Source organism: Stegodyphus dumicola, chromosome 6 (genome assembly GCF_044657685.1).
Source record: "Stegodyphus dumicola isolate Sdum_Otavi_A_Nest chromosome 6, ASM4465768v1".
NCBI classification, from domain to species: Eukaryota; Metazoa; Arthropoda; class Arachnida; order Araneae; family Eresidae; genus Stegodyphus; species Stegodyphus dumicola.
This window is the reverse complement of record NC_140773.1, coordinates 64187358-64208850: the sequence shown is the minus strand read 5'-3', so window position 1 is coordinate 64208850 and position 21493 is coordinate 64187358. Positions and strand designations below refer to the sequence as shown.

Sequence of the window (21493 nt, the reverse complement as noted above, 5' to 3'; positions counted from 1 at the left end):
TTGGCTCCACACTGGTTCTGTAGGAGATCCCTGGGTAACGGATCCCAGGATGTCTCACCCATCTCTTTTATCAGCCACTTGAGTCGTTTGGCTGTTCGATAGTATTTTAAGCACCCCATCCACAAAGATATTTTGTACTTACAGACATCCATGTTTTCTCCATAATTTGAATCGCAGCCTAAGGCTATGGCAGCTGGCTTCATTGCCACTATGCCAACAGGGTGGCATGACAGAATGCAATACATGTTAAGAAATATTCAGTACTCCTAATATGTTGTGCTAGGCTGTTCTTTAAGATTTTCAAGATTCGAAACATCACTTCAGTAGAGGTTGGTTTATAAATATTACTACAACCTAAAATCGCATGCAGTTATCAAGTAATGTTACCTTCAAGTAGCTTATATTTTTGCAAGAAGTAACTCTTCATATTATGCATTCGGCAAAAAAAACATAGAGAGAGAGTAGTACTACGTTTTTAAAGAAAAAGCGGTTAGTTATTATTTTCAGGTGACAATGAATATACTTATTTAGTGTGAATTATGGTAAAAGAAAGAGGCCTTTTCACCCAATCATAGCTCTCGGAAAGCCTTCAAATGGTGTACCAAATAGTTTATCTGTTAATCATTGTTTCCATTTCTTTTGATAAGAGATGCTAAAATTTTTTCTATGCTTATAAACACGTAAAATACAACATAATGGTAAAAATACAGTCATGCGCGCTTTTATCAAGTTGAGAAGTGAGCGGTGTTTTCGACACTGCTGAGCGGTATATTCCGGTCTAAATAGTTAGTGAAGTTGGTTTACATCTGCATTCTCAATGGCTAAACATTGGGTGCCCGCTGTTACATCAACCAATACCAGTACCAGTAGTGAATTAATGCAGAATCATCTCGCGCTGCTGATTTTACGGCACATTATTTTGCTTAGTCCATGGTGTGAGTGTATCCGCGAGTGCGGTTGAATGGTGACATAGAAGAGATAGAGAGGGTAACCGTTTGTTACGTGAGTCCGTGCACCAGTCTAAAGTTCCGCTTAAGAAAGCTTACTGATTGGTTCCCCTTTATCTTGACTCGTTCGAGAAAGAGCCAAGGTGGCGATCATTTCACAGCGTAAGCCAATTCGAAGATCTTGCTTGTCTCAAGACAAAAAAAAAAAAAAAAAAAAAAAAAGCCTTGAGAGAACTCGCTTTTGATTTTAGCGTTCGTTCGTTCAAGAAAGTCTCTCAGCTTGTTTTTTACATTGAAATATAATCAAACAATTGCTAAAGAAAATACCCAAAACTGAGTAGATACAATAATGAAATGAAGAAGAAAAGCTATATACAATATGTAAAATAAATACAATATGTACACTATGTACAATATTTACATGAAACAATATAGAGTCCTTTCATGCTTACACATTTCTTAGGATTAGGTCATAAAGTTGTCATCACTTAAAGGTGAGTAATAAAGGGTCAGTTAATCTGTCTTATTCTAGTATTTCGTAGTTGAAGGTATTTGCATAGTTAGCTGTATGACATGTCATTGCTTTTTGAAAAACGTTTTCATTGATGATGGTGTCTTTCATAGGGGGAATTTTAACGTCCGCATATAGGATATCTGTGCTCACCACAAAGTGAGCATCTGTGATTATGCGAAACACTCTGTTTTGAAGCGTGTGTATTTTTTTCATCTGGTTAGGGGTGAGTGTTGCTCATATAAGAGAGATATATGTGATTACTGGTCTGATCACTGAAACATAGATGTGCCTCTTGCATTTCAAGCATAAAGTTGAGAATTTACCGAGCAGTGGGTATAGACTACGTATGATCGAATTCACTTTGCATTTTACTTGAGCAATATGGTAAGACCATATGAGAGTTCGATTTAGGAGTATTCATAAACACTTTACAGTTCTGACCTTTGGAACATTTTTTCATTGAACAGTTTGATTTCAATATTCGCATATTTTCACGATTTACTTCTATCAGTGAACAATAATTGTGACTTTGCTGCATTGACGGCAATACGCCAGGCTGACACCAAAATCATCAAAATTCTATGTCATTTGCTTTCGATTGCAGTCTGTGCATGTTTTGGATTTGCGGACTTAACTGCAACAGTGGTGTCATCCGCGTAACATACTAGAAATGAATTTGGGTTTGCTTCAGGATTCGGAAAATCATGCACATAGAACAAGTAGAGGATTGGTCCGAAGATCGATCCTTGGGGCACTGAAATGTCTTTCCTTGAGCAAGGATAAAATTATCTTAATAATGCCTCTATCTAATTTTAGTTGAATAAATTTGTATATTTGCCACGCAGTGCTGTGCCTCCAAATTCGATTATTCTTACAAGTTGTTTAGTCGTTTACAGGTTCCTGCGTAATCGAAACTTTTGTCTTGAAACTGTTTTGTCTTAAAGAGGTCGAGTCATTGGCTAATCTTGTAGCAGATGATCTTTTCATACGTTTTACCAAGTCCTGATAGGAGACTGATCGGCCGATATTCCTCAGGCTTATTAAGAAAAGCAGTAGAATATCACAGACCAAATGTTTGCGTAGGAGAATTGGATATATTTACTAACGGTTCGGATTACGACAATGGAATTGGTGCAGCTTATGTATTTTACTTGTTTGGTTGAGATATAGACTATGGAAAAGTTAGACCTGAACCTTACAGTTTCGTATTTCAAGCCGAATTAACTGCTGCCATATTTGCTCTTAAATGGATTTATGAAAACTTGACTCTGAAAACATATATAAATGTATATACAGACGCATCATCTAGTTGGGAAGCACTAGCAGATGCTTAAAACACTAATATTTTGGTCTCATGTATAAAAGATCTCCTTGTTAAAGTTGAAAAATTACATAAAGTGAAAATTAACTGGGTGAAAGCCCGTATTGCTGTTATAGGCAACGAGAGGGCCAACATACTGGCCAATGAGGCTGCTATGGGTAATGCCAGGGGTGCGTTTGATATTCAGGCATAAAAAAGGATTATTATTGGTAAAATCAAGGGTTTATATTATGATTGCTGGAAAGAGAAATAAAACATTTCGGGAAAAGGGAAAGATTATTTGTTGAAGTTTGAAGTTTCTAAAAATGTGAGAATGATATGTGCTTTTGATTACAATCAAATAATTACTGGACACGGGCGCTTCCCGGCGTACCTGAAAAGGTGTAATTTGCGAAATAATAGTCTTTGCAGTTTTGGTAATGCTGAAGACAATGCACGACATTTCGAGTTAGCGAGATATGCGCTGAGAAAGCTGGTTATTTTCCTTGTACAGTTGTTGGAAAGATTTTTTATCATTTGGTTGGTGATGTTAATGCCTGACGTTTTTTTTGGAATTAAGGGTATTCACAATGTCATCTTCTTATGTAGGGGTAGTGAGTGTAATGCACCTTTTGACCGTTGCTGTGTTGAGCCAAGTTTCCACACAAAAGTTCATCGATGAAGAGGGGGTCGCACTGAGTGGAAATTGATCTTCTGAGTAGTAGCGAAAACATGAACTATTCCTGCGTTCGAGTAAGCTATATGATTTTCAGACCGTAATGGTCTGTTATTAGAAGATTTCTGCTTAAGTCATCTAATTAATTTCCAGAAGGAAACATCCATGGTTTCTAAACTGGTAATTTTGTCTTCCCAGCTTTCAAGTCTGTGTTTAGCGATCATTTTCTTGATGATTTTATCACGTTTATTAACTTCCTTTTTGACCTCCAGATCCCAAGTTCACTGCCAATTTCTTTCGTAAGTGATTTCTTAGCTTCAAAGTTTCTCGAAATTCCAGTGGAAATTTATGAAATTTCTGTTTATTGATTAACAGTGCGCATGCATTATCCTTTGGTGAAAACCTTAATTGCAATGTAGATTTGTTCAGAGGTGCTAAAAACCTTGATTTTTGCGGGTTAGTTTTTAACAGGTTATAAAATAACTTCCAGTCCATAGAACAGCGACTATTATTTTTTCAGGCTGAGGGAGATCTAGAAAAGTCACGATCGAGATATAATCAGAGGACAGATCTACCTACGTTTCTAGTGCCATGGAGGTATTGGATAAGATGAGGCCGAGAATATCCGGACATTGCTTGATGTTATTTAGTTTGTAGTTTGCTTTCTACGGTGCATAGAGTGCAACTGGGTGGTTCTGGGTAAAATGGTGGAGAACGCTACCTTTTGGGTTTGAGCTGGGGCATCCCCTGTCAATATGCTTAGCGCTGAGGTCGCCCGCAAGAATTATACTTGAGTTATCAAGGATAAGTTTATGGATGATTTCCTCTGAGATTCGGCTGTGTGGGGGTTTGTTGTGTTGGGGCATAAAAACCAATCATTCATTGAGAGTAAGTTAGGTAAATTTCGGATATGAGAACTTGAGTCCTTCATATTTCTAGAATGAAGATTAGTCAGTTAAAAGTTCTGTAGTATGAAACAAGAATAAAGAAATAAAATAATATAAATTTTCCAAAGACCATGCATTTTTAACTTCGTTATGTAAAAGTTGGTATTTTTCAGAGATTGTGTTTCACAGAATTAAAAGTTATGTTATCAGGTTCAATGTTCCGTCTTTCTTTCTTCGGGAACATGCAAGGACCTGACTCGGTACAGAGAGCTTACTAAAGCTATGTTCAATCACTGTGGGAAGTAGGCAGGATACACAAGAAGGGTATACAAAACCCTTTATTTTTCTCTATTTACAATAACTTCCGTACTTCGGAATACACAGATCCGCTACTTGTGGTCTAACGTAAAAATATAAAAATAAAACTAAACTCTAATTTAACTTTAAAATAATAAACGTGGAAGATTGGCCTTATATTAACAGGAAGCCGTATGTAGTACAGAGAACTGTGAACACTACAATACGTTTAAAAATTATCAAGAGGATTAAAACCTCTGACCTGGAAGGCAACCAGCAACTGAGTAAAACTTCTAAGGTAAGCGGCCTGCTTCGACTCACTGCTTCCTCTCTCTCGCTTGGCAAAAAGCCACAACTTAAATACTTGGCGTTCGCCAGACAAACTTTGCATAAATACATTAACGCTTATAATTCTGGCCGGAAGTAGAAAATAAGAAGTGATAGTAAAGATTTAAAATAAAATAAACGTTAGTAAAACTTAAGATCCTTACATACTTCCCGCCAGAGTTAATTAGTTTGAAACTGAGGTCTAAAACGACCTTGTTGAAAACTTTTAGCTCTAGAATCTAACGCGAGGCCAATCTTTTACAAACATGTTTCGCTAGAAACTAGAAATTTAAAAGAAAGAAATTTGTTTTTTACAATAGCAGCTCCCAGGACACACAATTTTTTCATCTGTACTGCATCTAAACAAGAGCTTTTATTCAAATCTGGTCTGGAAGGAAAACTAGTTTAATGAAATGTTACACAATGAAATGGCAAGTAACATGTATAATTATATTTCTCTTAACATTCTTATTTCATTCATAACTATTTTAGTTATCTCTCCCCGTGCTCTCTGACATGTGTTGTAAAAGAACACCAAACACGAATGTGTTTCTGTCTACGTGTTCAACACTTCCTCCTACAATCAAAACACTAACGTGTTAAAATTCAACATACCAAGAACTCGTAACACACCCTAATTTCAACTCTAAACCCTGAGGTACTATTCTGAAAGTGGCTAACTCTGAAGTGTAGCGTCAGAGAGCCTAACTACATCATTCAACCTTTAACACATATTCACCATGATTTAGTCTTTTTACAGTCACCCGAATAAAAAAAAAAATTAACATTACTTTCACTTTTACCATATCACGGTATTTCTTAACATTTAAAATAACAGTTCACATTATATATAAGAACATATTAACATGCCGTTAATTTTACACATTTGAAAACATACATTAGTAGTACATTGTTAACATCTATTCTTTTCAAAGCAAGTGCCAATTCTTTCTACATTGAAATACTACATTTCAAAAAAAGTCTTTCAGACTAAAACTTCTTTCTTACCAGAATGTTTTAAATAATATTTATACAATAACTTTTTACAATATTTAAGTCTTTACACAACGCTATTATACATCAACTTTAGTTTTACGCGCGAGTAATTGAAAAACATAATACCAAAATCGGTAACAACTCATTTCTCGCCCTTTTGGCGATAAAGGTAGACCTCGCATGAGGTAAAACTTCTTGAAATCTGCCACTTGCAGTAAGAATGAAAGATTAACTTAAGTTTGCAAAGTAACATAAAATTTTACTTATCTTTGTGATATTCGGACATTCTTTTCTGGGCCCAGTCCTGAAAGGTAGTGCAGATTGTTGTTTGATTTATCCTCCTTCTTGTACGGGCTCGCCCTTCAGTGCCTCCCTCTAGATGCTTTCTTTTTTCTCCAGTTCGGTCACCCTTGAATACCTTCTTTTTCGCCTCTGCCTGTGGTCTTGGCCGTTTGATGGCAGCTGGTCTTGGCGGAACCGGGAAACTTCTTTCGTGTTCCTGCTTGGACCTCGTTGCTGGCTGTTCAAATTTTCCTTGTAACTTTTCCTCCGCCGCTGGTGGCCCTTCCGCAGTTCGGCGACATTTGCTGCGGAGAGTCCTGTCGGATGAGTAGATCTTCCGTTTTAGAGCCGGGTTATAGTTGCCGTCATTTCTTTTGGCTCTCTTTGCATACGTCGTCCTTCTCCCTTCTTCATTCTGGGGGTGTTCGCGAGCTCTCTTTTCTGGACGGTGGAACGGCTTCTTTTTCCTGTTACCTTCACTTTTCCCGCGCGGAAACTTTCTTTTCACTTGCTCCTGCCTCTTAATGGCTTGCCCTTGTACTTGTAGTTGTTCCACCTCTGGAGCTTGTGCCTGCTGTGTCTGCCGTGCCGGATCCTGCAAAAGATCTGAAAATATTTGCATTTTATTACGATCATAGTAGGGTTTGATTTGATCAATGTTTGCGGAGCAGGTTTCACCATTTCAGGCTTTTAACACTACTACAGCGTGAGTTATTTTTTCTATAACATATGGTCCTTCAAATCGTGGAAAAAATTTGGCAGTTTTATCTTCTGGTGCTGAAGAAAGTGAATGCTTAATTTTTAAAACTTCATCCCCTACTTTATAAGTTACTCCCCGTCGTTTCAAGTCATAATAGAGTTTTTGTTTTCTCTGTGCTACTTCAGTATTCTTCTTTGCTTCCTTAATTAGTTTTTCTATATCACCCATTTTAAATTCTGGGGCTCTTTGTTGCACATAAAATAATTTATCTAACGGCGTTATAATCTTTCTGCCTAGAAATAACTCAGCAGGAGTTTTGCCCGTTGTATCATGTTTTGCGGTCCTAAGGGCAAAAGCAAATTCATTGACATAGTTATCCCAGCTTTTATGAAAATTTTTAACATAACTACGGATAATTTTCACTATATTTCTATTGACCCGTTCCGCTATATTTGATTGCGGCCGATACGGGACCATTTTTAAATGACGTATGCCCAGTTTTTGGCACATGTCTTCAAATACATTACTTACAAATTGAGGACCATTATCCGATATAACTTTTAGGGGCGCCCAGTATTTTAAAATATATTTATTTAAAATAGAATCAGTAACTAATTTCGCGGAGGCTCGTTTTAAGGGAACAATTTCGGTCCATTTACTAAAATGATCAACCATAACAAGGAGATAGCGACTTTTATTTAACTGACTTTTTGGGAAAGAGCCCAATGAATCGATGCCAATTATTTCATTTGGAAATTCGGATTTAATACTATTTAGAAACCCGGCCGGGCGGAATATAATATAATTAACTGCTTGACATGTTGGGCAGGACTGGACATACGCCCTTGTTAACCTTTGCAGTTCAGGAAAATAGACTGCCTCGCGTACGCGTTGGATAGTTTTTCGAATACCAGCATGAGAAGCTAAAGGGCTGTCATGGAGCTCCTGCAGGATATTTAATCTAAGACTAGCTGGGATAACAGGTCGAAATTCGTTGTTGGAATTTGTAGTTTTTGTATAAAATAATAGACCATCTATTAGTTCGTAATGGGCCGCCCTATTTCTTATCGCCACAATATCTTGGTGGCTAAAATTTTCAGGATCCTTTAAATACTCATAAATGCTTCCAAACTCAGGATCCTTACCCAGTTCGGTTATTACAGTTTCTCGGGAATTTATTGTACACGCTGTCAGCATTGCCACCTTTACGGTATTACCTTCTTCATCTATTTTAATTCTGGATAGGGCGTCTGCTACGATATTTTCCTTTCCGGGGGTATGCTTGATTACCAGATTATATTCTTGTAGCTTGAATGCCCATCTTATTAACCTTGTGGATAAGTTATTCCCTGAGTACAATCTAGTTACCGCCGCATGATCAGAGTACACTGTTATTGGCGCCTTTCCAAAATAGACTCGGAACTTTTGCACTGCTAACAGAACTGCAAGTGCCTCTCTCTCGGTCGCGGAATAGTTTCTTTGTGTTTGATTTAAAGTTCGGCTAAAAAATGCCACGGGCTGCTGATTTTGCGAAAGTACCGCTCCTACCGCATAATCCGAAGCATCCGCTGAAATTTCTAAATTCTCATCCTTTTCAGGAAATTTCAACACAGGGGCTTGCGTTAATGCTTGTTTTAATTTTTCGAAAGCACTATTGGCTTCGGCCGTCCACGAGAAACTTGCCTTTTTCCTTTTTAATTTTAACAATGGTTCAGCAATAGCTGCAAAATTTTTTATAAAGGACCTATAATATGAACAAAGTCCTAGAAAAGAAGAGAGCTTCTTTGCCGTGTTTGGAGTCGGATACTTTTGTACAGCGATTATTTTTGATTCGTCTGTCTCTATTCCTTTCTGAGATATTTTGTAACCTAAATATTTTAATTCAGGGGCAGCAAATTTGCACTTTTCGACATTAACTTTTAGACCGGCCTCATTTAATAAAGAAAACACCTGTCTTAAATCCTGTACATGTTGGTCGAGATTATCACTAGTAATAATGATATCGTCTAAATAGATAAATGTGGACTTTCCAAGAACAGGTCTTAACACAATGTCCATACATCGCTGAAATGTTGCCAGCGCCCCTGAAAGGCCAAACGGCATACGCAAAAATGCATAAGTGCCAGACTTGGTTATAGAAGCAGTCTTAGGCACGTCCTCAGGCCTAACCCCTATTTGAAAATAACCAGTCGTTAAGTCTAAAGTCGTCATATATTTGGTGGATGTTATGTTCCTTAGAATTTCTTCACTAATAGGTAACGGATATACCGGATATTTAGTTATGGAGTTTAATTTACGGTAATCAATTGCGAATCTCCAGCTTTTTGGATGTGTCAAAGGATAGTCATTATTTTTCTTACATAAAACCACTGGGCTAGCACAACTACTTGAGATGGGCGTTATGATCTTTTTACGTAGCATATCGGTGATATGCCATTCTATAATTTTTTCCTTATTCTTATCATACCGGTATGCTTTGTGGCGAACTGGCATTGAATCTCCGGTGTCAATACTATGGTTAGTAACCTGAGTAAATCCTGGAATATCACTAAATAACGAAGCAAATTCACTTACCACTTGTCGGAATCTTCCTTGCTCGTCATTAGGCAGGTGGTCAAGATTTAACATCGGCGGTTCAGCCTTTTCTGCACGAACTGGTTTCATCGTCAGCTTAAGGGACGCTTCATTAAAATCCAGCGTTGCTTGTGCCTCTGAAAGAAAATCGATTCCTAAAATAATATGTGCTTGCAGATTCTTTACTATGAAAAACATCACCTTTACTTGTTCGTCCTTGATACGGACATACAGCGGTAATTTACCTATACACTTACATAGTTCTCCTTGCGCCGCTAACACTGTCGTATTATCCGAATTATATATGCGGTATTTCCGAAAATACTTCCTAAAAAATTCTTCTGCCACACAGGAACACTGCGCGCCTGTATCCAGGAGTGCGGTGGCTGGGATATTATTCACCAACACTTCAATCTTCGGAAGAGTCAAATTTTTCACCATTACTGTATTTAACTTGAAGGAAGAGGGGTTTTCTTGGCCTTCGGATTTCTGCACCCTCTCGTCAGCAGAAATCCGTTTTAGTTTAAATTATTTTTCATTTCCGTGCTTCCCTTCTTTTTCCACTGGCCTTGAGACTTTTTTCCTGGATTGCTATTGAACTGTCGACGTTCACCGGCTGTTTTTGAATGCTCGGGTTTCCTTGCCCACTGATTCGCTTTGCTTCCGTAGCCGTGTGCTTGAGTTTGCTGTAGTCTTGGCGCACCAAATTGGTTTCTCTGTTGATATTGGCGTCTTCTTTCAACGTCCGCCGTTCTTCTACTTTCAAACTGGATTGCTAGCTCAAATAACTTTTCCAGTGTAGTCGGATTTCTTAATTCAATGAAGTCTTGCACTTGGGGCAGTAACCTCGGCAAAATCACTTGAATTATCTCAGGATCCGGACGGTTTCCATACAAGAGTTTGAAGACGTGAATTTTTCTTAAAATAAAGCTTGAGAGATTTTCGATTCTTTGTTGATATATGCTGAAAAGTTCCGTTTCTAATTTCGCACGATCCCTTACGACAGGGAAGGCTTTTACTAGGGCAGTCTTGAAATTCTCGTAAGTATAGGTGGGACTTCCTGCTTGACCCAAGAGACTTCTGCCTTTACATTTGAACCAGTTAAGCGCTTGGCCCCTCAAAGCGCTGGTAGCTAAGGTAACTTTTTGAAATTCGTGCACGGGGTAGAGCATGAAGTGGTCACCCAATTTTTCCAAAAAACTGTTTACCGGTGAGTTTCCATTAAATGTTGCTTCTGGTTTCATCGAAGCGCGCATGGTCTGGACGATGTAACCAAATCCTTCCAGGGCGGCAGCTGGCATTTCTGGATTCTGAGCCGCTTCTGCAGGCAGCACAGGTTCTTCTTGAAATTCGGCCATGGTTATTCTTCTTCGTTGGGCGCCACTATCAGGATCAATGTTCCGTCTTTCTTTCTTCGGGAACATGCAAGGACCTGACTCGGAACAGAGAGCTTACTAAAGCTATGTTCAATCACTGTGGGAAGTAGACAGGATACACAAGAAGGGTATACAAAACCCTTTATTTTTCTCTATTTACAATAACTTCCGTACTTCGGAATACACAGACCCGCTACTTGTGGTCTAACGTAAAAATATAAAAATAAAACTAAACTCTAATTTAACTTTAAAATAATAAACGTGGAAGATTGGCCTTATATTAACAGGAAGCCGTATGTAGTACAGAGAACTGTGAACACTACAATACGTTTAAAAATTATCAAGAGGATTAAAACCTCTGGCCTGGAAGGCAACCAGCAACCGAGTAAAGCTTCTAAGGTAAGCGGCCTGCTTCGACTCACTGCTTCCTCTCTCTTGCTTGGCAAAAAGCCACAACTTAAACACTTGGCGTTCGCCAGACAAACTTTGCATAAATACATTAACGCTTATAATTCTGGCCGGAAGTAGAAAATAAGAAGTGATAGTAAAGATTTAAAATAAAATAAACGTTAGTAAAACTTAAGATCCTTACAATGTTTTCTTAACACATTTCTCATATTATTTAAACATGTTAGTAAATGAAACGCATATTACCAGGTATGTTAAATGTATGCTAAATACACTTTGCGATTCTGAGCACCGTTTATTTTTTATGGTTGTGAATACAATTAAAGTATGTAAATATTGTGTACTCCTCTTAACATTAAACTGACTGAATACAGCTCTGATATGTTAGGTGTTAGTTACACTAACTTATTGGGAGTGCATATAATTTATTTCTATTTATGGAAGAAATGTACGAAATAATATCATTCGAGACAGCGTTAATTGACTTGCATTTCAAGCAGATTTAAAGCAACATTTGGCCATTTAAGTTTGTACCACAATAAGAGGTAACATAATTTCATACACAGCTTTTAGCCATTCAAATCTATATCTAATTCAATGAAAAGCATTTGAAAACTGAAATTTTGACCTTCTTGATCAAAAGCAGATTACGGTCATGCCACAGAGATCTTATTCGCTACGTTTCGTATGTTCTAGCTAATTTACTCTCTATTAGCGAAATGGTTCTACGAGGTCTAAAATTTCAGGCAATTAAGTGTTATGAAACTGATATGATGGCCGACCAGTGCAGTCTGTGACAGGTACCTAAAGAGGAATTATTCTTCTAATGCTTTCAAAAATGAAATGAGAGTTGGGGTAAATGTTTGTATTCCGATGAATCTTTCTTGAAAGTTGACTAGATTTAACATGTCACATGAAACTGCCCTAAAGATTTTTTGTCAGTTGTTTTCAGTGTAAATTAATGAGGTGTACTTTAAATTGAGAAAATTAGAAGTAATTTAATCTAACAAATTATGTTTTTTTTTCTCTTTTAGTATCCTCGAGGGTGTTAAGGAATGCAACAGAAAAGCCACGGCTGAGAAATGTGGTGAGGAAGCAGCTGCCTTCGTTGAAAAGGCATTCATGATATCTTTTGAAGACGATAATATGACCTTTTGTAACAACTTCGATCCAAACCCTGCGGCTTGTCTGATGTACTCGACTGGATCATCTTTAATTCAAGGACTGTACAGTTATATATTTTATTTTGCTCTTTTCATGTTTATTAGGCAAATTAACTTAGTATCAAATCGATGATCATTTAATGGACATTTTGTCTCTCATTTCCGCTATGTATATATTAATTGCAAATGAAAGTTTGTGCTGCCGTGAATCCCGATAGCACAGCACATTTATTGGTTCCGTATGCTGCAGCTTTGATAAATAATCGAACATATTCTTACCGGAGCTTCGAATTTTGTACACAGCCGTTATTGAGGAGGAAAAGTCTTAGTTTTAAAACCTTAATCTTCTGTCTATTTTGGATATGAACATTCTTTATGTCAACATCTCATGAAAACGCTGATCAGGCTGTCCGGCAACCAGCAGGTCGAGCCCGGGGGCAGATCATGGGCCTACTCTTGGAATGAAAACAAGACTTGCTGTCATGAAGCAACGATACTATCTTGCGTGTGATACTGTGTAGGAATTATTTAAGTTCAGAAAACACAGTACGGAATTCAAGTTAAAAGCACTGGTCAAGCTGTGTAATGCAGTCTGGGAAAAAGAAAACCAAATAATTTTAAACTGCTATTTTTCATATGTCGTATTTCTTTTTCTTATTTAATCTTTTCATTTGGAAAAAACCGAGCATTACATTCTGTAAAATCTTTGAACATCAGACTGAACTGACAACATCTGAAAACTGCATAGCAGATTATCAATCTATTTTATTGTCGAAAATATTAACTTTGGATATTCCAACTTATCGCACATACAGAATGATTTCTTAAAAATTAATTAATTTGATTCTGATTTGTTACTTTTCTGATTCTGATTTATTATGATTGTGAATACAAATAAAGTTTGCAAGCATTGTTGTGCACTCCTGGCATTAAACTGACTGAACATAGTTCTGCTATTTTAGGTGTTAGTTATAGTAACTTATTGGGATTGCATATACAGTGGTGCCTCACTATATATGCAATCCAATATATATGATTGAATATACAGTGGCACACAACGAACTTAATTCGTTCCAGGAGCAAGTTTGTTATGCGAAAAGTTCGTTATGTGAAACGCGTTTTCCCATAACAATACATGTTAAAAAAAATAATTCGTTCTGTAGCATAAAATATGCTGAGATGACATAAAAAAAGATAAATTTTTTGTTATTATTTTTATTTAGATACATCTAAAAACATAATTAAAAAAAACACGCATTTTTTTAATTTTAAGACAGACTAAGTAGAGTCTACCGAATCTTGCACATCTTCATCCATTTTCTGCTTTTTGGCCGATGGTTTCATTAAAAACCTGTCCAAAGTCGTTTGTTTTTCTCTTTTGTCCAACATCTGCCGGAAATAACGGACAAGAGTATCGGAGTAAAGATCGTTGATCCTGTTTGCTTCAGCTGAATCCGGATAGTGGGCATTGGTAAACTCCTGAACTGCTTTCCATTTGACCAGGCTGTTCTTGATGTCAGCAGTTGGGATTGGTTGATTGTTTGATTGTTGCTCCTCGTTATCAGATGACGCTTCCCTTTGAGCATTGTCCTGTTGCTGGACCATAAGTGCTTGGAGCTCGTCAGTTGTCAGCTCTTCTTCGTGTTCCTCAATAAGGAATAATCTTCTGAAAAATAATCTTCTTCCTCTTCCTCTACCTCTAATTCCAACCTTTGGGCTACTGTGATGATGTCCTTCACTACTTCTGTGTCATCAACTACTGCTTCTTCCTGGGTCCACGAAGGCACAAGCATCTTCCAAGCAGAAATGAGGGTCCTTTGTGACACTTCTTCCCAGGCCTTCTGTATAAGTCGTATTGCCATAAGGACATCAAATTTCTCCTTCCAAAACTTTCGGACAGTCATATTGTTTCCACCAAACTCGCATTCTTCAAACAGCTTATTAAAGAGGGCTCTAGTGTAGAGTTTTCTAAAGTTCGCAATAACTTGCTGATCCATTGGCTGAAGAATGGATGTGGTGTTTGGTGGCAAATACTGCACCTTGATAAAAGGATAATTTTCCTGCAATATTTCCTCTAGGTCTTTTGAGTGAGAAGGGGCATTGTCGAATATCAGAAGGGCTTTGAGCGGCAGTTCTTTTTCCAGCAAGAATTTCTTCACGGCAGGAGCAAAGGTTTCCAGAATCCATTCGTTGAAGATAACTTGGGTCACCCAGGCTTTTTGATTGAACTTCCAATGGACGGGCAGTTTGGACTTAATAACGTTATTTTTCTTGAAAATTCTTGGATTTTCAGAGTGATAAACCAATAGAGGTTTGATCTTGAGGTCTCCGCTGGCATTAGACGAAAACATAAGGGTAAGTCTGTTGTGTCCTGGCAATTTCTTCTCCTCTTTTGTAATGAAGGTTCTGCTCGGCATTCTTTTCCAGAAAAGACCCGTTTCATCGGCATTGAACACTTGTTGTGGGCAGTATCCTTCATCCTTAATACATTTTTGAAAGTTAATAGAGAACTTTTCTGCTTCTTTCTTGTCAGCACTGCCAGCCTCACCATGCATAGTAACGCTGTGAATTCCACACCTTTTCTTAAATCTAAAAAACCACCCCCTGCTGGCTTTGAATTCTTCTTCATTATCTTGATTGCTTCTACTTCCAGGGACGTTTTTCTTTAGATCGTCATAAATTCTCTTGGCTTTGTGACAGATAATATCTTGGGTTGTTACGTCACCTTTCACCTGCCTGTCCTTAATCCAAATCGCTAATAGCCTCTCCATTTCCTCGTGGATTGAAGACCTATGTTTTTCATGAAATAGTTTTGATACTCCGTTGGCTACTTTGGCTGATTTGATTGCATCCTTATTTGTCAAAATGGTGAAAATGATGGTCTTGCTGAGGCCAAACTCTTTGACGAGGTCACACTGTTTTACCCCACATTCACTCCTTCTAATTATTTCCTGTTTCATTTCAACAGAAATCACCTTCCTGCTTTTTTTAGAAGCCGTGATATAAAAAAAAATATTGATTTTAACTTAAAAGGACGATATTGAGTCTAACTTAAAAGGAGGTATTGCCGCGATACGTGCTTAAGTTAAGCGCAGTGACTAACGACTGCCTGCAGTGCCTGCGCGGAAGGATGCAATACATCGGCAGCGATCGTGGAAGCTCGGGCGAAGCAGTCGTGGAAGCTCGGACGAAGCAGTCGTGGAAGCTCGGGCGAAGCAGTCGTGGAAGCTCGGGCAAAGCGGTCGTGGAAGCTCGGGCGACTTCGTTGTGTGAAACGAAATTCATTGTATGAATCATGAAATGAAATTCGTTGTGTGCAGCGTTCGCTGTGCGAGGCGTTCTTTATGCGAGGCATCACTGTATTATATTTCTTCAAACGTACTCTCTATAGAAGAAATGTACGAAATGATATCATTCGAGACAGCGTTAATCGTATTGTATTTCAAACATATTTAAAAGCATCTTTTGATTTAAAGTACGTTTAGTAAAATACTTAAATTAGTTATACAGATTAATAATATTATACATAAATGTTATACAGATTTCATTCTTAGGGGTTTTTAATGGGTACGAGGCAGAATAATAAAAAAATTGAGCTATAAATTAAGTACGTAGTATTCTTGTATAGAATGTCACTTAAATAACATTACGACTTGACAAACCAGTTCTCAGCTTAAAATATTAAGTGCCAAAAGGGTAAAGATTAATAGTTTAGTTTACATTAAATGTGTGTGATTTACATTTAGCCCAAAGCTTGACAAAGTGATTCAATGCAAAACGTATTTTATAGAAAGTATCAAAGCTTTTGTCATTTACTGAATATCGTTTTGAAATTGAAAAACAGTGGATATTTGCAAGTGCTTTCATACAAGTAAGTGCAATACTTTGATACAAGTAAGTGTTTTCTTCTTACAGAATTGGAAGGATATTTATATATTATCCCGTTGGCCGAAACGTTGATGGCGAGCAGATTTTAAAATGATTAGGCAGTCCAAGTTCTTAATGGCGGCTAAGATAATAGTAGTTTTTGATTTGTAAACTATAGATCATGCTCTTAAAAATACATAAAAGCATAGTAAAAGTTGTAGGTGAATACCATTTAAACATCAAAATTAATTATATACACATTCTCATTTTGCGTGGGAAAAAGTTCTTCGAAAGCACTTCCCTTTCGAAAGAGTTTAAAAATGGGGAAATTGTCGAAAAATCGCTATTTGTGTTATGTTCCAAGTCAAAATTTGGTCAGATGGCATAATGTATAAGCAACTGCTGAAGCTCCTAAATTTAAATTTGTTGCTAGATGGTCTAAATTTTACAGCAACAAGGCCTCAGTTGCTCACATTTCGAATGAGGCTTGACAATAACTGATACCATGAGCGAAAGAGCGTATCAAAAATCATGGTTTTAGCAGGAGTAATTTCCTTTAAGAACATAGCAAATTTTCCCTGAAAAATTAGTATTTCAGTATAGCAAAAAGGAGCATTGCGTGTTGAACATGAAAGGAGAGAAAAACAAAAAAGCAAGATGTATCAGGAAGTCACCTAAAAGTTTCTGTATGGTCGAAATAGCGTCCAGTTCCGCTCTGACAAGTGCTCGGGAGATATCAAAGTGATTTGTCTCTTCCTTGATCGACAGTACGAAAGTTTCTACGATTCATTGTAAAGTGCTATCTACACAAGACCAAGTTCTTTAAGTTTTTCCTCCTGCAGACCCCAACAAACGCCCTGATTTTGCTAATTTATCTTAATTAGAATAGCCGTTGACAGTGCATGGCCTTGGAACATCTTGTGATCAGAGAAGTCACATTTTACCCTAGGCGGAGTAGTTAGTAGTCAAAACTATCGCATATGCCGCACTGCATGTCCTAATACTGTACATGAACGGTCTCGGTATCTTGATTACATAACTGTATGGTGTATTACGTAATTGTATGGTGTGGTTTTATTGCTGATTTCATTTTTTGCTCCTTTATTTTGCGAAGAATTCTCCTCAAAGGTGTTTCCCCTCACGGCCCGTTACTCTCACATAGTGGTCGAAACTTGAACTATTATTCTATATTGAAGTTTTCTTTTACTGTGATCCATATAAGGCATATATCAGGTTTCAACAAAATAGCCTACCAGAATGGGCATAGTCTACATAGATCTAAATAGGCTTTGTATCTATAACGAAAGTAAATTTCAACTAAATAGATGCAATTTAGAATAGTTAAATTTTTTTTTAATTCCAAAGGCACTTTAATTAATTATCTACTAAAGGTGCTGTAATTAAAAACATAAATTAATAATCCATTTTTAGAACCCTTCGATAAAAAACAAGAGTAAAACACGAATAAAAATTCACGTAAAGAGAACACGTTATAATAATAATAACAATGTAATAAATTCGAAATATATTTGGACTGAAAATTAACTAAAAGTTTAAGAATATTTATGTTCATAATAAATGAAACCTGGGTAAACATTCTCGGTAAATTAAAATTATGATTGAAACCAAAATAATTTTTAACATATTTAAATAGAGAGTTTATTTAATTATGTTAAAAATGAGAGAAAACAAAGATCTCTTGAGAAAAAACAAAGATTGATTATGACATTTTTCATTTAATGAATAAAAATTATGGATATATTTCTCATCGGTTCGATGTAGTTCTGGATGAGAAAATTCAGCAACAAATTTGCTAAAAATAATAAAAAATAATATTTTACAGGAAAAAAGAAAATCTGAAAGAATTTAGATTTTGACGTCGCAACAGAGGGTTTGTTATGGTTTTCTATTTTCGCTGAGTATCGCAGGCTGCTAATCTCCTCTTTGATTCACTCCTGCTAACACATTTATTTTGTCTTTTCAGCTTAGTTATTTTACTTAGTCCAGCTAGTGTAATAATAAAGATATTTAATATTTCTTATATCTGAGGTTTTTGGCATTTCTATTTAATTTAATTATGTTAAAAAAGTAGTAAAAATATTCTTATAAATTGTGTTTAATGTTTTCAAATCAATCTGAAAGTTAAATATTTCAGGCTTTACTGAATGGCAACACCACGAAGTGTGGTAAATAAAATCCGGCAGTGGCACCACATTGCTTTCGAATAGTCAAGTTTGTTGATTAAAATTGAAATTACTGTAGCCGATGTTAATATTTCCAAATTCCTAAAGCTCATTAACTAGGAATTGACCCAAATTAAGAATATTAATAACAACTTCGAAAAATTCGTTAGTATTTACAATCTGTTTGGACGTGCCTGTAATTAATTAATTTTCATACTTAGTTCTACCAGCCCAAAATAGCTTTCCTACCTACCTGTATGGCTTTGAAAAGGCTGCCCCCTTTTTTCCCTACTCAAGTATTCAGTTTTCTTAGAGCATCCCTCAAGCAACATTGACTCCTCCTTTCAATAGCCAATCAAACAGATGCTAACCATAACGCAAGCCTCTTCACATTGCTTCTCTGAAATCAAATAATTCGAAGATTTGTTACTAGAATGCTTAGCAACAATCCCGCACCCTACGCCAAACGAAGTCACCAGTATTATCAATAAAGAAAGCCAGAGGCTTCGATGATATTTCAAACAGAGATATAAGGAGGGCCTCTGCTGCCCAGATGGTATAGTGATTAGGAGAGCCTTCTGCCGTACCGAAGTGCCCGGGTTCGAATCTTGGAGAACGCATGGATGTTTGTAAATGTATAGTGCCTTTGCGGCAGGGAGCACTCTAAGTACATATCGAGCGGAAAGTCCTCTTGTGTGGTTTGGTGGAAAAGGAGTGGGAGAATCTCGATCGCCCCGAGGGTACTGTCCATCAAAATTGGGGCGGTGGTAGAAGTGCAACCTCCTTGAGACTATCGCAACCATTTTTCATGAAATACACGGAAAAGACAACAACTGAAACAAAATAAGAGGATCGTCGTCCTAAATTACTAACATTAGGCACAAATTTCTTGTAGAAATTATGCATAAATTGCCATAAGTTAAATTCCGTTTAATAACGTGCATTAACTAAATTATGATGAAAAGATCAGCCCAACCGGATAATGATTAGTAACTCTAACTGCCGTATCGACTTCCAGAGAAGGCATGGCTGTTTAAATGTATAGTATCTGTGCAGCATGGAGGCACTAGTCGAAACTCCTGTAGAGTTGGTAGGGAAAGAGGAGTGGCAGACCCTTGGACCCGTTCCCTCCGCTTGCTTTCCTTCAGATTGGGGGCGGGGCAGAACTGAGCAAAGTCGTATTGTCAGTTGTATGATGACCAAGCCTCCTGCCAACGACAGCGCAATCTTGCCTCCTTGCCACGTTGAATTTCGTGGGCTTGCTCTGGTATCAGACAAGTGAAATTAGTCACAAAAATAACAATAACATAATGAAAAGCATAACAAACATTTAAAATTATCAAGATATCTCTTTAATGTTTATCAGTTCCTCAACCAGTTAGTCAGTAACAGGCCCGATTAAATTTGGAAATAAATTAAAGTTGAAATTAAATTAGTTGAACAGCAAAACTCTGAAAATGGACTATGAGCATGAAAAATTAACATCTTACGTTAATGCTTACTTAGAGCTTTTTTTTTTTTTTAATTCTTTCCGTTCCTCTGCTCTATCTGTTTCCTAGGATTGTATTCTACGATTTTGATTTTGTGAGAATATTTTGCATGTTAATTGAAAACAATAATACAGATAAGGATGGACTTCTGACTAGTGCGGTTTTAGTTCTCCCGTCGTAAGTCGATTCTGGCGTAATTCGGAGAAGAGCTTATTTTATTCTTGATACCTTTGGTAATACTTTTATAAATTAGGCTTTGATTTAACATCATATCGGTTTAAGAATGTATGGACTTATGTTCCATTTATGAGATACATAGATGCACTCATTTCCAAAATTACTTTTGCATGCATGAAATCACGGATTTCTCAAATGTGAATTATAATTCTATGAATTTATGGGAATTGATACATAATATTGTATAATATATTGATACAAACGAAAAATTTTAAGAACGTTGTGTATAATATAAAACTGTGGCATGAAACATTAAATAAAGTAATATATATTACAAAGAAAGTTAAGGTGGAAAAAGAAAAACTCAGAAAAATTAAGACCCTTTTTCAAATAACAAAATTAAGGCAGAACGCACTTCTTGAAATATACATACATCTCACCACTTTCGCGATTCTACCTTGTTTCCAAACGGCTGATCATTCGCCACCTTGGCTTGCAAATACTTCCAAATGAAAGTTCGAAGCCATAACAAACCGTTTTGAGTTCTTACACATCAAAATCAAACCTTGTATTGCAGAAATTAACTCAGATATTCTCTTTGCGCAAAGCCCTCGATTCACGGTCAGATGATGTAATGCTTTGATTCGCATATCAGAAACTGTTTGATCGCTTTTGATTGGAAAATGCTAATTAATCTTGTCTTTCATACATTTCCTGCAAATATAGCTTAAATATTTCATGGAATACTGTTATTTTTGAACATGTAAAGATAAATTTGGACATGAGTGCATTTTATAAAATTTACACTACATTTTCAATTTAAAGCAATTAATATGAATAACTTACATTTTCCGTTTAAAGCAATTAATATGAACAAAATCATTAAAGTATCTGACTGAAATAACAGGTGATTAATAGTTTCTAATTGAATTATTCATCTCAACAAGTAGCTGTGTTTTAATAAAAAAATCGCTATATATATATATATATTTTTTTTTTTTTTTTTTTTTTATGTATTTAGCGATAATATTCAGCTGTTTCTCGAATCTGCTTTTTGGTGGTTTAGATGATAGAGGTAAGTTAAAGTAGGGAATTTTTATCTTACTCTTAGGCCGTCGTATGTTGAGGACTACTTACTTATCTTTATGTTACCCTTTTAAATACCAGTACGCGTTGAAGAACTGTTCTAAAATGTATCATTAAAATCATCCCATTAAGATCCAATGTAAATTTAAATTATTAAAAGAGTACGATTCTTATAGTTGATAATAAAATTGTTCATTATTCCTAGAAATATTTTAGAGATTCCTAGAAATATTTTAGAGATTC

The 21493-nt window shown here is 36.5% G+C and overlaps 1 protein-coding gene across 1 annotated transcript in view; it reads left to right on the top strand.

Moving 5' to 3' along the window:
• LOC118184394 (uncharacterized) overlaps nucleotides 1-13367 on the top strand; it is a 42735-nt gene extending 29368 nt beyond the window's left edge. Inside the window, exon 5 of the mRNA XM_035354058.2 lies at nucleotides 12319-13367. Within this exon, the coding sequence (XP_035209949.1) occupies nucleotides 12319-12580 (262 nt within the window). The 3' untranslated portion in view covers nucleotides 12581-13367. The remainder of the gene's footprint in view (nucleotides 1-12318) is intronic.
• The last annotated feature ends 8126 nt before the right edge of the window (nucleotides 13368-21493 follow it).